Source organism: Mchenga conophoros, linkage group LG14 (assembly GCF_057382185.1).
Source record: "Mchenga conophoros isolate Kocher_MC1m ecotype Shallow Benthic linkage group LG14, M_conophoros_male_GT1.1, whole genome shotgun sequence".
Lineage (NCBI taxonomy): Eukaryota > Metazoa > Chordata > Actinopteri > Cichliformes > Cichlidae > Mchenga > Mchenga conophoros.
Genome location: NC_140539.1, coordinates 37,056,759 through 37,073,178, shown reverse-complemented (window position 1 = coordinate 37,073,178; position 16,420 = coordinate 37,056,759). Strand labels below are relative to the sequence as shown.

Sequence of the window (16,420 nt, the reverse complement as noted above, 5' to 3'; positions counted from 1 at the left end):
ATAAAACAGGAAGTAAAAAGAGCGAGTGAACACAGACAGAGGGAGGCTCAGACACTGATGCACAGAAGAAACAGTGAAAAGTGTTAGAAGCACAAAGGAGGAACAAAAAGAGAAGTGAGGACACAGCAGTGACCACGACACAGACACAGTTTAAGAGTACTCTCTTCCTTCATCGTGGCAGATGGAAGATGAGTTTGACAATAAGGGAACTTCAGTGTTAAAGATTTATTGAAGGTTTTTTTGGAGACAAGTTGAATCTTTAATGATCCCTGTGGGAAACTGTATAGCTGATTATATGAATTATGAAATATACCTGTCAGTTCATCCCAAAAGCTTTGAGCTCCAAGTTGGTGAAGAGATTTCTAATTCAGCTGATTTTCTAATTAGGACCTACACACGGTAAGTCACCAGCTTTGGTGCAGGAGGAGCTCTGGACTGAGAGTTTTACTTTATAAAAATGCACAAACACTCTGCGGGCTTCCTCCACAGTGACTGTGAAATCTGGGAAGATTTCCAAGGAGATCAAAGTGAGGAGAAAGAGGTGGGAGAGGGATGAGGAGATACATAATGAGAGTCCCGGGAGGAGAGACAGACAAAGGCTCTGGAAAAACAGAAGCCCGGGTTCGCGGCTGGGAGGGAAAAATACTGTTGCTTCCAGTCAGACTACTACTGCTCATTCTGCTGCTTCTACATGTGGGTTATGTTTGTTCCCACTAACATGAATGTAAAGCAGAAAGTCACGGGTTTGCTGAGAATCTATGAGCAGCTGAAATTATAAACATAAAATTAAAGTATTAGAAAAAAGAGAGATGATATTGAAACCTGTGGCAATTCTGTAATCTCACGTAAACCAGTCGTGTTGGTTCACTGCTAAGTTATCTATTAACTAAGACTAGCAAGTTTGTTTAACAAGCTGCTTCTGGACATTTTAAAGCTCCGTCACAACGACACAGATGCCTTTTAATTAGTGCTAATCTAAATAAAATACTTTGACTCTCAGAACCCGATACAGAGACTTCTCTGATTGACTCTTTCTCACTGCACGGCATATTATTTGTTAGCACATTTCACCGATGCACAAAGAGCACAAACACGATGGAGACGTCCAATTCAGCCCCTCAAATTAGTGGAAGTGAAGCCAAGCAGGCAGTAATGAGCTGATACTGCCTGTGTCGGGCTGAGCACTCATGTTCCCCTAACCTAAAGCTTTAAAAAATCCAGATGTTTGAGTTATGTGTAAAAAAACGTCACACTTAAGTGAGGAGGAACTGTGGGATTTTGGTGCTTCTACGCTGGATCACCATTTTCAGCCCAACCTTTAAAACTTCTGAAGAAAAGTCGACAAGCAGATGTCAGACACAGTTTCTGTATCTTGGTAACCACTGAAATTAAAATGTCAGTCAGTCTCTTCCTGTTCATTTAATCAAGGGCTCAAAATAACTTACAGAGCTTGCTGCTTCTTGCTTTTACTCACATTTAGAGATGAAACCCTTTTTCAAGCTTGGTTTTTGTGTTTTTCTAACTCATTACTTTTTCATTAAAGATCTGCGTTTTATTTTAAGATTCCAGTACCTTTGTGATTAAGTGAACGTGTTTGTACTGCCTCCTTCTCAACCTTCAAAAACTGCCTGCTGCTTCCAATAATTCAGCACTATTACTGTAAAAAACTGTTTTTAGTTTAGTTTTCGATGATCAGTGAAGTGAAGTGCTTCAGAGTTCCCCATCTTTTACTACAAATATCAAAACCTTTGAATTTGGGATCAAATAACACAATAAAGATGTTTTTCTTAATGTGAAACCAAGAATATTATCTCTAAAGTGCTGCATGCTGTCTGCATTAAAAGGAGACATGGTAAGCCGGCTAATCCGTGCTTGGATTCAAAATGTGATGGGAGATCAGAAGGAAGTGGGGATGAGTGGAGGGGTGGTACAATAGCCTAAAGAGCCACATTAAATAAGAAGAAGTGTGGACATCTGAAAAACTGGCAGCATAAATTGGCCCCTCCACCACGAGTGAGCGGATGGCCAGATGTGGAGTAACTATATTACAAAGGTCGGTGTCATCCTTTTCACCAGCACCGATTTCATCGAACGCCGTTCCAGTTAGAAACGAGCAGCAGGGAAACCAATTAAACTTGAATACTTCAGCTCTCTGCCAGAGCTCCACTTTCTCTGTCGCATTAGTTCCACTGTGTGACGGTCACCGCAGCCTTCACAGGCTATACGAGAGAGATCAATCTGACAGAGCCAATAACAGGTCTCATTGTCAGCACTCTTTGTTGTAATGAAGAGTCATAATTGTTGTGTCAAAAAAAAAGGAGACAATTATCAGTTCTGAAAACGTGTCTCCTCTTCTCAGCACAGTTTATTCCAGTCAAATAAATGCAGCTGATCATTACTTTGTCTGATTACTTAAGGCACAAAATTTCATTTGATCAATTTTTAATCTGCATTATTTGCAGACCAGGCGCTATGCTTGTGGCCTCACACAGAGCCACGCACAAAGTTTCCTTCTTCAGCATAATGAAGATTAAATTAACTGTCACTTCATGTTTGCTGATTGAATGAAGGTCTGTGCTGTATCTGAAGTAGGCAAATCAGCCCCATTAGTAACAGAGATGAGACATTCAATTATAAAACACAGCTTTGTATTAGAAACGACACAGGAGAGTTACTGTTGTCTGAATCCAATAAACACTCTGGGTAGTCTTTCATTGGTGACTGAGTTGTAGTTTAATGATAATGATCGTCATCATTTCTTTGCACTTTTGTTGGTAATAAATACGATTTTCAAGAACTTTGGTTTTCTGGTGTTTAGCAGTTAGCACAGGAAACACTCAAGACAAGAGTCAGCAATGCCTGTGCTATAAGCGATGGTTATTCTAGGAAACTAAATCTAAACCAAAACTAAAACATCAAATAATATTGTAAGAGTGCTGAGAGCTATAGAGCAGAGTTTAACTCCACCCCAGACCATTCACCCGCTCTCCATCCTCGTTTCCTGTCTGCTCTGCTGTTCTGTAATGAAAATAATAAAAGCCCAAATAAATCTTTAAAAAAATATATTGTTTGTTCTCTAAACTAACTAAAATCAGATAAAAATGTGTTAGTTTTAGTCTTTGACAGACTGATTACATTGTTATCAGAGCCAGCCTGATGAGGTTTTGCTACTTTTATCATTTTAGAGTTAAACAACCAAAAAACTTAACATGAACTCACAAAGGAAACTCACTGAAACTGAAATAGATTGAAAATACAAAACCAAGATTTAAAAAATTAAAAAAAATTTGACTGTAACAATACAAATACACATTGATATGATTTCTCATATTTTGTTGTCTTGTTCAGCCGATGGGCCTAAATATGGTCGGAAGGGGTCCTTTCTTTGTGCGCATGCGCCAACCAGCATGCAGCCTGCTGTAACCCATAATTTCCTTTGGGATTAATAAGGTATTCTGATTCTGACATTCATTTAATGAATCAGTGTGTAAAACTCCCTGAAGCTGATGTCTTCAGATATTTAATTTTGTCCAAACTGTCTAAAAACAACATGAAAGGATTATTTAAGTTGAAGACTAGTTTAACAAATGCCTTAAAAACAATGTTTTTGTAAGTCCACGCTCTACAGATTTACAGTTTATTATGTAATTTGTCAGCACATAAAAAGTGTACTGGTTGTACTCTTGGCGCTATGAGGGAACAGTATAAAAACAACTGTCACAACAAAGAGAAATCCATTTAAAATCAGACTAATTGAATTCTTATTACTTTAATGCAATTCAGTTTTATTTATATAGCATCAAAAAAACCACAATAGTTGCCTGGTGGTGCTTTATATTGTGAAGTAAAGACCCTACAATAATATAAAGAAAACAGAGAAGACCCCAACATGGTTCTTGGGTCTCTGACATCATGTTTCAAACCTCAGGTAAAGAATTTGATTTGTATGTTTTTGATTCTTGTCTTAAATTTAGACTTTTAAGTAAATTTCAACCATTTCTTTCTATTAATGAGCTTAAAAACATAATTCTGCAGTTTGTTATATTTTGGACTGAGCAAAACTAATAGCATGATCATATTTCAACTATTCTTAAATAGTTGAATTTGCTGATGTATGACGGTGATGTATAGGATCAATTATAAAAACATTATTTCTCATACAAGTACTTGCAGGGGTTTAATCCACGTTACCGATCAGATCCATGCTTCTCTCTCGGGTCCATTGATCAGCAGTTTTCAGTTATTCTTAATTCCCAGTTGGCTCTTACAGCCGAATGGTTGTTCTCAGTTAATGTTCCAGAACTCTGCAATAGCCTCCCACGTCAGATTAGGTCAATTAACTCACTAACTTCACCTCTTCTCACAGACCTCTTCACTTTCAGACTAGCTTTAATTCACAGTGCCATTTTCCCCCACTGCTTGATGGTTTTACTGGTTGTACAGTACGTTGGCCAACATTTATTGTGTTTTAATGGGTTATAGAAACAAACGGACTTTGCTGGTTGGGCAATAGATCCTAAAATTTATACAATATTTCAAAAAAATTGACGGTGTCAACATTGCTGATATTTTATTGACGCTTCCAGGCATCAGTAAATGAATTATACATCCTTATTTTCTAATGAACTATACAACACTGCACAGTACTGTCACATAATACAATTGAAAGATACTTTCTACCTATGCAGGAGTTTAAGTTACTTAAACTGCTTTTTACTTTTGCTGCTTGTATCTCCTCCTCGTTCTACTCAGTGGTGTGTTTTTGCTTCAAGTGGTGAAACACCTTTGTAGTTTCCAGCTTTAGCAGGAAGAAATGCATAATTTGAAAAGTACTGGGCTTTGTTGGAGCTTGTTGAAGTAACTCTTTCTTCAGGCACTAAATTGTCATCAGACGTGACTCTCTCTCTCTCTCCCTTGTCTCCTTATTGTGTGCACTATGGGATGTAAAAACAACAAATCATGAGTGATGCCGTATGACAGAGTGCAATAAAAGATAAGATAACTCTTTATTGTCATTGCACAGTCATACATAGTACAGTAGTACAATGAAATTGGAAAACTGTCCTACGTCGGCACTACATATAACACAACACGACACGATACGACACATCGCAACGCAACACAAACAACACAACACAGTATAATAACTTAGTAATAAAAAAGAAGAACAAGTGTATTTGTATTGCACACTGTTATTATTGCACATTAATTATTGTTGCACCTTGTTATAAATATAAATATTATTATTAGTACTGTTTTTACCATTGTTAACCCCCCCCAAAAAAAGTCCAGGGAGGTAGTCAGTCAGGTCAGCTATTTGCATTGATCAGGGCTATTGCCCTGTTGTAAAACTGTCCTTGAGTCTGTTTGAGTCTGTTTGACGTTGGCGTCGTGGGGCTGCACGACGCCAACGCGTTAGTGCGGTTAGCTCGTTAACACGTTAGCGTCGTACAGCACCACGCACAGGGGCGATCTGCGTTAACTCACCAACAGAGATTTGCCGCGTTAATGCGGTCATGGCGTTAACGTGATTTTAGCGAAATTAACGCTGACAGCACTAGTTTTTTGTATTTTGTCTAAACAGTGGCATGAATCAAATTTAATAGGGATTTTTTTTATCTACATTTTTGCAAAAGCAGTGCTGACAGAGAGGGGATATAATAATATAAACAGAACTCTTTATGGGTTATAGTGAAGCTCCACGTCTCCCGGATATTTCGTATTTTTTAAGTGTTTATTTCTCTTGCAAGAAAAAGTCACATTTATACACTTCCATCTGTGGCAGGCTTGGCTGGACACGCAGACCTGATCTGATTTGGGAATCCCCACCTGCCACCTGCTAATGTGCAGTGACATGATTGGATAGAGTTGACTACAGAACCAGCAACTGAGGGAAAAGACTGGCTCTTGATATTCACCTCAGCCATCCCAACCCGTTCTCACTCCCAAAGCGTAACATTTTACGCTAGGTGACAAATCGTCACCATATTACGTTTTCGGCTACCCACCACGTTCCTAAATGACGACCTCGGAAAAAGAGGAAATATGAGAACCGTCTGGACTGAACCTACACATGTTCGCTCTTTTTCTTCAAATCGCTTAGAAACACGCTATTTAACATCATTAAAGTCCTGGTTACGGTCTGGAATAAGGTTATGGTTAGGGCTAGGGATAAGGTTAGGTTTAGGGCTGGAATACAGGGCTGGAACGTCTATTACCGCGGGAGCGTCATTGCACTGGATTCCAGCCATAACCCGCCGCGTACCATAAGAACGCCGAAGGTCTCCTTTCGCGTTCCTCAGGAACGCCGCGGGACGTGACAAAACGTCGACATGTTACGCCTCGGGAGTGAGAACGCTCTGGCCATCCAGATACAACAACACTGCGCTTAAGCATCCTGAGCAGGGTTCAGTTTAAATTCAGCGCATGTAGCATGACTGCATTCCACATAATACTGGGATTGTTGTTGAAGTGGCCTTCTAGGATAGAGACATTTTCACTCTTTGACCATATAATTCCACCTCAGAGCTCTCCGAAGCTTCTTATTATTCACTAATAGGATTCTGCTCAGGAATCACATGTTATGTCCAAATTTGAATAATTAATAATTACACATGAAGGACACTGAACAGAGACGTTTCTTTTATTCTGTCTTCTGGTCTCACTGAGCTTTGCTCTAAAATCCAAAACACAAAAACTGACCAGGAATTATTAATCACTACAGGAATCTCACTCACACTCACCTGTTTGGAGCTAAAGTTTCACGCTATTCTCTGGTATCTTCTGTTTCTAGATTGGCATAATCGATGATGACATATTTGAAGAGGACGAGCACTTCTTTGTCCGCCTGTTGAATTTGCGTGTTGGTGATGCAGAGGGGATGTTTGAAAGCGACGAAGTGGGTGCCGCACCCAAAGCTCGCTTAGTTGAGCCCCTGGTGGCCACGGTGACTATCCTGGATGACGACCATGCTGGCATCTTCACGTTTAGCGAACGAATGGTACGGGTGAGTGAGAGCGTGGGCACAATGGAGTTGACGGTGGTGCGCAACTCAGGCGCCCGTGGCACAGTCATCCTGCCGTACCACACCGAGTCAGGCACCGCCAAGGCTGGAGAAGACTTCGAGGAAGCCCGAGGAGAGCTGGAGTTCACCAACGACCAGACCAGGTGAGTCAGGATGACATCATGCTGCTCTTCTTCTGGTTCTTGACATGTAAGTAATAGGGAGGAGAAAGCTTTTCACAATTTGTATAGGAACATTTGAGTGGACACATCTAACACGACCAATGAAACTCTTATGCTTTTATTTTGAAAATCAACCATCTTGTGACCAAGACTCTGACCAGGACACTGTTGTGCTGATCTTCAGTATCACTCAGCAGCTTTCGACCATCATCTTTTAGACTCTAATGTCATCATCTTGGACTCCAGCTGGTAATGATAGTCCTTGTCCTGCTGCTGGGCAGCTCTGACCACACAAGAAGCAGGTGAGGAACCGCTTCATGTGGCGCTACGCAGAGCAGAACAAGGACTACCAGCTCCAGAAGTTCATCCAGGCTACAAGAAACATACTAAACCAGCAGCTGATTAGGCTGCTGTCATTAACTTTCCACAACCTCCTCGTCAATGAAGATGCAGATGAAAATCTTAAACGCTGTATTGTTCATTGTTTGTCCCTTTATCCATGTGACTGCATGCACTCATCCATCCCCAGTACCACTAACATCCCAATCAGAATTAGAATATGTGGGGGAAACTAAGTTTCTATAGAACATGACACAGAATATTGTGTTACCTCTGTCCTGGTTCATTTACATTTTATTTCACTAGCTGGGCCCACGTCCCCATTTTAGGTTTGACAGCATTTGTTAGGCGATAAAGGCGAATGGCTTAATCAAGAATTGAGCTGTGGTTTGGGAAGGCCTCGATGGGGACTGGTGGTGGCAGATGGTCCTACTCCTGAAAGTCAGATAATTCATCTCCAAACTAAAGGGCTGAGTAAACCTCAGCTAATGTTTTAAAATGGAATTTGCTGAAGATGAAACATATTTTTTTAAAACTACAATGATTTAGTGTCAGGGTAGGTTTCTTCAGTTAGAGACCCACAAAAACAAAGGAAATTGATTTCAGAACAAACAGGAAGACACACCAAGTAGCGCTCACTGATGACGGTATTGATGCTGTTAATGATTAGCAATATTTCAGAGCAGTGACTGATGAGTACCTGTGAAACTGGGTACTCAAAGACCAGTGTCATTAACAAGAAAGCATTACAACAATTACACTTCATGCCAAATCTGTGACAGTTGATGTGGATAGATGCACATCGCTTCTTTCTAGTTCTTTCTGTTTTTTGCTTCTTTTTCTTCCTCCTGTAGTTAATAAGAACAGAAACATCTGTAAACAAAGTTGTAAATATGTCCAGTAGGATTGCATGTCAACAAGAACACAGACCTGTATGAAACTGTGCTAACATACCAACAATAACAAGATCGTATCTGGGCTGATAAAATGTGCTACTGCAGATTTTATCAAATAAATCTGCTCATTCTGGGACCTGAAGCTTTTGTTCCAATCGAAGATCTTTTTTGCGTTAATGTCAGCAAGCAAAGAAAGAAAGAAGATTTAAAATCTGACCAATTAATTTAGGATGGTATTGGGTCGGGTGATGTATGTCCTGTTCATTTGAAATGCTGAGTATTTCAGAGCCCTCTGGCCTCCTGCTGCAGTTAATTAGTGAAAATGCATTAAAACAAATAATCTTTCACTTTCAGACTTTGCTGCTCTGCGTGTTTATGCCCACAAAAGAGGATAAGGATCTTTGAATGGTGAATAATTCAGGGGATGGAGTAAAGAGAGTGTATGATTTTCAAAATAAGTTGTTATTGATTAGAAATTTATGCTTTCACCTCTTCACTCCAGCTAAATGTATATTTTATTGAACTTTTCTATAACAGTAAGAGGAATGGGCAGAGGGAGGTTTCAGCTGCTGCGTGCTTCGTGGTGATGTTTGCTCGTCTCCATCCTCTGCTTGTTTCACTTCCTCCTCTTTCCTCTTGTTTATTCGCATGTCTTCTCTTACCATTATTCTCTCTTCACCTCTTTCAGCGCTCCCCACACTGTCTTTGGTTCACCTTTGTGCCTGCCAGACGACAGTCCTATCCATTATTCATCACAGCTGACCTGACGGCAGGCTCAGCATGCTCATGCTGGATCTTTTCTGAGTTTGTGTCACATTATACTGCACAGTAGTGTTGGAGTGAATCGACCAGAACCTAACGAGTAACGTCAGGTCATATTTGGTTGTATTTATAAGTGTAGCAGCTCTTTTTTGTGTAGCCGGGTCGCACCACCAGATGGCACTGTGCAGCGTGTCGGGGTCTCCTTAGAGCCGGCGGGGGTGCTTTGAGCTTCCGATAGGATGCGTCTTCACATCCAGCTCTAACTGTCTACAGTAACAAACCTCACAGGCAACGTTTTTGACACCGGAGCCTTTCTCCTTTTCAGAACTGTGTAGCACTTATGACAAGTTTGAACGACTCGTGCTTGTGTGATATTGATTCCAGGAGCTCCACATTGATGTAAACAGGTTCACTGACTGGCAGGACAGTGAATTTAGTGAGACAGGTCTGGTGATGGGAGATCTCAGCATGTTTCTGTGAAGCAGCATTTATTCCTGTTTGCTGTTCCACTGGTTAATCATGGCCCAGTCAGCGTGTCTGAACACGTCAGCTTTCACTCAAAGCTCCCACCTTGTGCCTTTTGTGCCCCTTGTGACCTTATTAAGTTTCTGTGTGGCTACATTTAGTTGCATGATGACCGACGATGCAGTTCCTAGAGATAGAGTTCCTAGAGTGGGCAACAATTCTCTGAGTGCAGCTCCAGAGTTATTCATGCCTCTGCAGTCGTTTCATTTCTGTGAGAGGACTCCAGCTCTCAAGGGTGTAGTTTTGTTCTTGGACATAACATGTCACCAGCTTTCTGCTAAAATCAGGACTTGGTGTTTCACATCTTTTTAGGCTTTTTTGCAGCTCCACACTGCTCTGGCTCTAGCGTGTGCTGACCGCTACTGCTTGACCACAGCAGGCACTGTTTGCACATCTGAAAACAGAATTTGAACAAATCCTTGCATGCTTAAAATTACTGAAAAGGAACCTTTAGTGGGTCTGTTTAATTAATAAAGAAATGTCTGAACATTGTTTGACTTGCGTGCAAATTAGAGTGGCCATACCTATTTTGTTGTTTACAGAAATTTGCTCATTATGAGTGTGAAATCCAAAATAAATAAAATAAATAGCAAAGATGACAAAGTTGTCAAGAGGAGGGGTTGAGTGAATAGGTATACTTCAATATTTAAAGGTTTTACTGGGTAGTAAAATACTTCTTAAAGCTATTTACTATTTGAATTTCACATCATATAAATGGTGGCAGAGAATGATAACAGCATCACATTCAACAATCAGCTGCTTGACATTTTGAATGGAAGCAGATTAAAGTAATTATTTTAGCTTTTGTTTTGTTTTTTGTGCCCTCTATTTTTTTATGTAAAATGATTTTTAGGAAGTGAGAAGACTTTCTGCAGACTCGCAGCTATCAGGTTAAAATGCCAAAGTTGACAATCTGCAGTAAAATAAAGTAACAGCAACATCGGGGTGAAGACACGTCAGTGTCGCCCCCTACAGGTGAAGTAGCTGGTCTGGTTTTATTAGTTATTCTTGGAGGGAATGAGTGTCAAAGCTGCATTTTGCTAGTAAATCTACATTTGTTAACCTGTAATTATTATATGACTATTTAATGACTACTAAATCAAAACTAAGAGTAAATAACTACTAACAACTGTTAGCAGTTGGATATTTAGAAGAAGTTAATAAGTCACGTTGATTTATGAGTGAGATAGGAAGGAAGTTTCGAGCTGTCAGCGGCATCAGCGGCGCCGTAGCTCTCCTGCTGGACTGTTTTATGATCGTTCTTTCTGCTCATCATCACCTCATCTAATCGCCTCGCTCCTTCATTCTGTCATTTTCACGCCACATTGCTTACCTGTCAGGATGACTTGACTATTGATTGCATCGGCCCAGTTCCTTTCCTTTTTTTCTCCCTCGTTGACTCTCACAAAGCCCTTTGGGGTTTTTGAAGCCGGTGTAAAAAGCTGCAAAATCAAACATGTGGCGCTACACGTGGCGGTGACCCCTTGTGAATGAGGGAGTGCTTTGTTGTCTTTTCATGGCTCCTTCTTTAATGAATACATACTTTTGTATTCCATCCATTCGTGCTCATATCTCGATCTCCTTACACTAAACACTTTTATTGTTCATCTTTCTTCCCTCTCCTTTTCGCTCTTTTTTCCACACCTGTCCTGTCTTCCTTCAGTTTCATTCTCTCCTCCTCCATCTCTTCCTCTGTGTTGTCACAGTAGATTTTCTTCTACCTTCAGTAGGTCGCTCTCTGTGGTGACATTTCAGTCCGGCAGTCCTCAGAGACCTTAACGGGGCTTGTCATCATCACTTCACCTTCACTTCTTCTCTTCTAAAATAAACCCATCATTTCTAATACCGCTCAAACGCTCACTGTCATTATGGTGTTAAAGCTGCTCTGCCTCACTATTGCTTGATTCTTTCCTATTCTTAGTGTCTGGCTTCTTTTCTCCTCAGTGCAAAGTTAATTTCTCTTGGTATGGATTCTGAAAACCAGTCAGCCATGTTGGAGAAGTCATAAATATTCAGCTGAAATCTCCATATGCTATGTGAGCAGATACACTCCAAGTGAGAGTCCCATTATTTAACATTAATGCAGTCTTTGATATTTAAAATGTGGTATTTTAGAAATAGATAATTGCATAATCATCCATGACATCAATCCTTATTCATTATATTTCTCTGACTACTAATAGTTTCCCTCTGTGAGTCTTTTTAATCTGTCTTGCAGTTTTCTCCCCTAGCTCCCACCTTTAACTCACTTATTGAACTTGTGTCCTTTCTATGCATTTGGTTTCCTCCTGCTCTGATTTACACAGCAGCAGGTCCTGAACAGACACAGCAGGGCAGACCTCTGCAGTGTGTGTGTGTGTGTGTGTGTGTGTGTGTGTGTGTGTGTGTTAGTTCACAGGCCTTGAGATTTGCAATGGCAACACGTCGTTAACAAGGACGACCTGTGGTGAAGGCGCCCCGAGTGCTAAAATCACCTATTGATGAAGTGCTTAACTTCATTATGTGTTTGCAACTGACAGTTTTCTGTGTGTGTGTGTGTGTGTGCGTGTGTGTGTGTGCGTGTGTGCAGTCAGACTCTCCAGGTGAGGATAATTGATGATGAAGAATATGAAAAACATGAAAACTTCTTCATCGTGCTGGAGGAGCCGCGCTGGCTGAAGAGAGGAATCTCAGGTACGTGACTGTAACATGTTTCCCTTTGTTTGATGGATTTACTTTAACCTTTTGATCGACCGTCACCAGCAAACATGCATCAAACCCTGATGTCATCTCCCTGCTCGACTGTCGGTTACAAAGTGAGAAGTATAAATGAAATTCAAAGAGAATATGCTCCACATACACAGACTCGTATTATCAGAGGGTCTTTTTATATGCAAATAATATTTACGTCTAAATTTTGTCTCATTAGTTGCTCCGTGATGCACAAGTTTGAGAGTGAGTCATGTGTTTTGAGACTCAACTTTCTTTCTAGAATTGTTTTTTTAACCGTGACATTTGAAAGAAGCGCTAGTTGACGGTTATTCAGTGTAGAAATGTTTGCTTTGTATTTACAAGACATCATAGACGGGGCTGAGTACTGAACCTTGGCGTGTTTGATACTCGTTAAAACGCAGCTGCAGAGGTATCAAAGTACTGCAAATGTTTGCTTTCACAAAGCTGGCGCTGAATTTCTCTTCTGACTTTAAACATTTAAAGCAGTTTCACAGCTTTGCATTCATGAAGCTTGTTTAAGAGTTTGCCTTAAACAAGCTTGTATAAAAATGAAATGTATACATTTTTACATTCAGATTTAAAAAAAAATATGCAGCACCCTGAAACAGAGGATTGTATTGTTGGGTCTGTTCCGCAGCAATGAGTCTTCATACTCCTATCCATACCTTCTTACAGTTTTCAGCATAGCTGCTATTTTTAGATCTCTCCTTAGAAGTCTCACCAGGTCCACTTGTACATATTCTTTTAGGCAGAGTCTTCTATGAGTGTCAAAGAGATCATCCATCAACCTTTTCTATTTTGTTCCATTTTTGGGAGGTGTTGCATGTTGGTATTGCAAAATGTGTATATATATATTATTTATTTATTTATTTATTTATTTTAGCGCGCTCTGAGCCACTCAGGTGTTCTGCTGAACGCTGTCACACAAATGCCACAGGATGTTCATGTTGACAGTCTCACCCTGGGGGATGAATTCATGGTTCACAACGCTCTGATTGTCAAAAATGACGAGCAGGCTCCTGGTCTTCCTGTCACCAGGATCACAAACTGGACTCTTCTTGTGAAATCTGCAGAAAAGTGCTCTAATGCGGAGGCACAAAAACAGAATTGAATGTTTGCTTTCTGTCTAAGGTTGAGGTGTGTGATGAAATGACAGAGCGCACAGTGTGCATGGTCTGAAGGGAGCGTGGTAAATAGCAGCTACTGAGCTGAATGAATGAAGGAGTCTGAATACAATCTCAAAGATGACCATGACTTTAAAACAGCTGTTATGTTTCTTGCATTTCAAAGCTTTCAGCCTTTCAGTCACAAAACTAAGTTACACCTCTTCAGTAAATTCACAGAAGAGGCTTTACAGCAGCTCAGACTGCAGCTGGGCTTTATTTGTCCCAGATGAACAGGTGGACAGCGGCACATTATTTGTGTATATTTTGTTGCCTTTTCTTTTCCTTTTTTTCTTGTCTTTTACTTGTTTGTTTGTTTGTTTGTTTTGTTTGACCCACTCTCCTCACAAGGATCGATAAAATTTCATCTTATCTTAGGAACACAGAGACACACGTCTTCAGGGAGACAGCCATTCATCTTTCATCCATCGACACACAAACCCTGCTTTTCTCTGTGTAACGTGGAGACGGGACATTTCCTTTAAACTTCAGATGATTTTTTAGACTGTCCTTTGTGTTATTAACTTGGACAAAACACTAACAGCTGAAAGACAGACGAGTAAGAAAAGAGATCGTTGCTGAAGGCACTCGAGTTTTATTGTAAAGACAAAAAGGTTTTACTGAACTGTTAATATTGACTCACTTGTGAGATCAGGTTTGCGCTTTCATTGTGGAGTTTTGTTTTGATTGTGCTTTCCCTCCTGAATGTTCGCTGGTACTTACTGCTCTTCTTTTCTTGTCCACACGCCCTCCTCTCTGTTTTCTTCACAGCTCTGCTGCTCAACCAAGGTAAGACCATCTGATTAGTTCCTCTGCTTCAAACTGTCAGGACGTCTGAGTCGAGCCACAGTTTTTCAGTCAATATGTTGATTATTTTGTGGAATAATGAATGAAATGAAGTGAAGCAATTATAGATATATATAATTTTTCTAAAGCCTTTTAAAGGTTTTTTAATGGGGAAAAAGAGAAAGAACATTGATCTTTTAATAACAACTGGTAAAGGTATTCAATTATCAGAGTCACTGATGATTCACTTTTACGTCAGCTCTCCAGCAAAGGTTGACATTTAAAAATGGTATTTTAACCCACACTGAGGCATGAACATATTTGGAGCGAGACGATAATAAATTCGGTCTGACTCAGCGCTCCATCATTCTGTTTGCTCTTCTGGCTTCCTGCTGATTCTGCCTCAAGGAGGAAGGAGAAAAATAACCTAATATCAAATGCCTCACTTCTGCACTGCTGTCAGCAGCTTAACATGCACATATAAAACTCATCCATGTTGACACATAGACTGTTTGTGACACTGTTTCTGAAGTTTTTAATCAGTAAAGTTTGAAAACATCACTGAATTTCTATATATCCACAGAGCAGAGCCAGAGGATTTGTAGAGTAGTCTGGACACTGGAGTTATGGGGCTGGCCACCCTGACAAGCATCACTTTGCTGTCTGCTAAGTCTCACTTCTGCTAACTGAAATCACTAACATGGATTTTTGACTTCTACCTTGGAGGAAACACAACTTAACTGATGATTGTAGACATGTCCTCGAAACCAACAGAGGAAGGTTAAGCAGCACTCAAGCAGGAGATAAAGGGATAAAGGCTGCATTTGCTGTCTTCTTCTTTCAGTTACCCCCTTTTAGGGTCGCCACGAGGATCATCTCACTCTATCCCTAGCATGCTCCTCTGTCACACCAAGCCTCTGCATGAATCTTCTTTGTCGTCTTCTTCTTTTCCTCCTGCTCGGCAGCTCCATCTTTAAAATCCTTTGCCCAATATATCCACTGTCCCCAAAAGTTGATTCTGTTCATCTGGTCGTAGCGTTTTCAGTGGGAGAAATGTTTCGTTACTCCTCTGCACATGTCCAAATCATCTCAGCCCTTCCTCTCCAACTTTGCTAACTTTTCTGATCTTGTCCATTCTGCTCACTGCCAATCAAAACCTTATGGTCTTCGTCTGTGCCACCTCCACCTCCACCTCCTGTCTTTTTGTTACCGCCACCATCTCCAAACCATCATTTCCTTACACACTTACTACTATCCTTGCCCCCTGGACACTCGTCTCCACACTCTTCATCCTGTCTCCATTCTCTTCTTCACATCTCTTGCTTTGTATGGTTGACTCCAGGTATTTAAGCCCATCTCCCTTCACTGGCACTGCTCCTTGCATGTTTGATTTTCCATCTGCCTCCCTCTTATTCGAACACATATATCTTGTTTTGCTTCTGCTGATTTTTATTCCCCTTCTCTCCAGAGCATACCTCCACATCTCCAGGCTCGCTTCCACATGCTTCTTGCTCTCCCTACAGATCACAATGTCGTTTCCAACCATCATAATCCACAGAGACTCTCGTCAGTCACCATGTTCTTTACCACTGCAGACAAGAAGGAGCTCGGAGCCATAGTACCACAGTTTCTCTCTCAGCACCCTATCATAGGCATTCTGTAGATCCACAAAGACACAGTGAAGCTCCTTCTGACCTTCTCTATACTTCTCCATCCGCTCTCTCCAACCAAATATTGCGTCTGTAGATCTCTTTCTCAGTATCAAGCCATTCTGCTCACTGATCTCCACCTTTCTTCTTAACCTAGCTTCAACGGCTCTTTGCCATAGCTTCATGCTTATCACCATTATCCCTCTGTAGTTACTCCACCTCTTCTCCAACACTTGTTCTCCATTCTGCAGGCATGTCACTCTCCAAGATTTTGTTAAACAATCTGGTTAAGTCCACTGCTCTCTCACCTAGACATCTCCATACCTCTAAAGGTATGTCACCTTAACCAGTGCTCATTGCACACTTCCACATCCTCTCCATAGCTGCTCTCACTTCCTGCGTG

At 40.7% G+C, this 16,420-nt stretch overlaps 1 protein-coding gene across 3 annotated transcripts in view; it reads left to right on the top strand.

Moving 5' to 3' along the window:
* Positions 1-16,420, top strand: part of slc8a2b (solute carrier family 8 member 2b) — a 200,380-nt gene that overhangs the window by 167,064 nt on the left and 16,896 nt on the right. For 2 of the 3 annotated variants that reach the window (XM_085244317.1, XM_085244318.1), the window contains 3 exons: positions 6,794-7,167; positions 12,277-12,380; positions 14,354-14,371. In XM_085244317.1, coding sequence (XP_085100443.1) covers positions 6,794-7,167; positions 12,277-12,380; positions 14,354-14,371 — 496 coding nt within the window. Of the gene's footprint in view, positions 1-6,793; positions 7,168-12,276; positions 12,381-14,353; positions 14,372-16,268; positions 16,350-16,420 lie in introns of all 3 variants that reach the window. The other variant, XM_085244319.1, reaches the window with a different exon arrangement.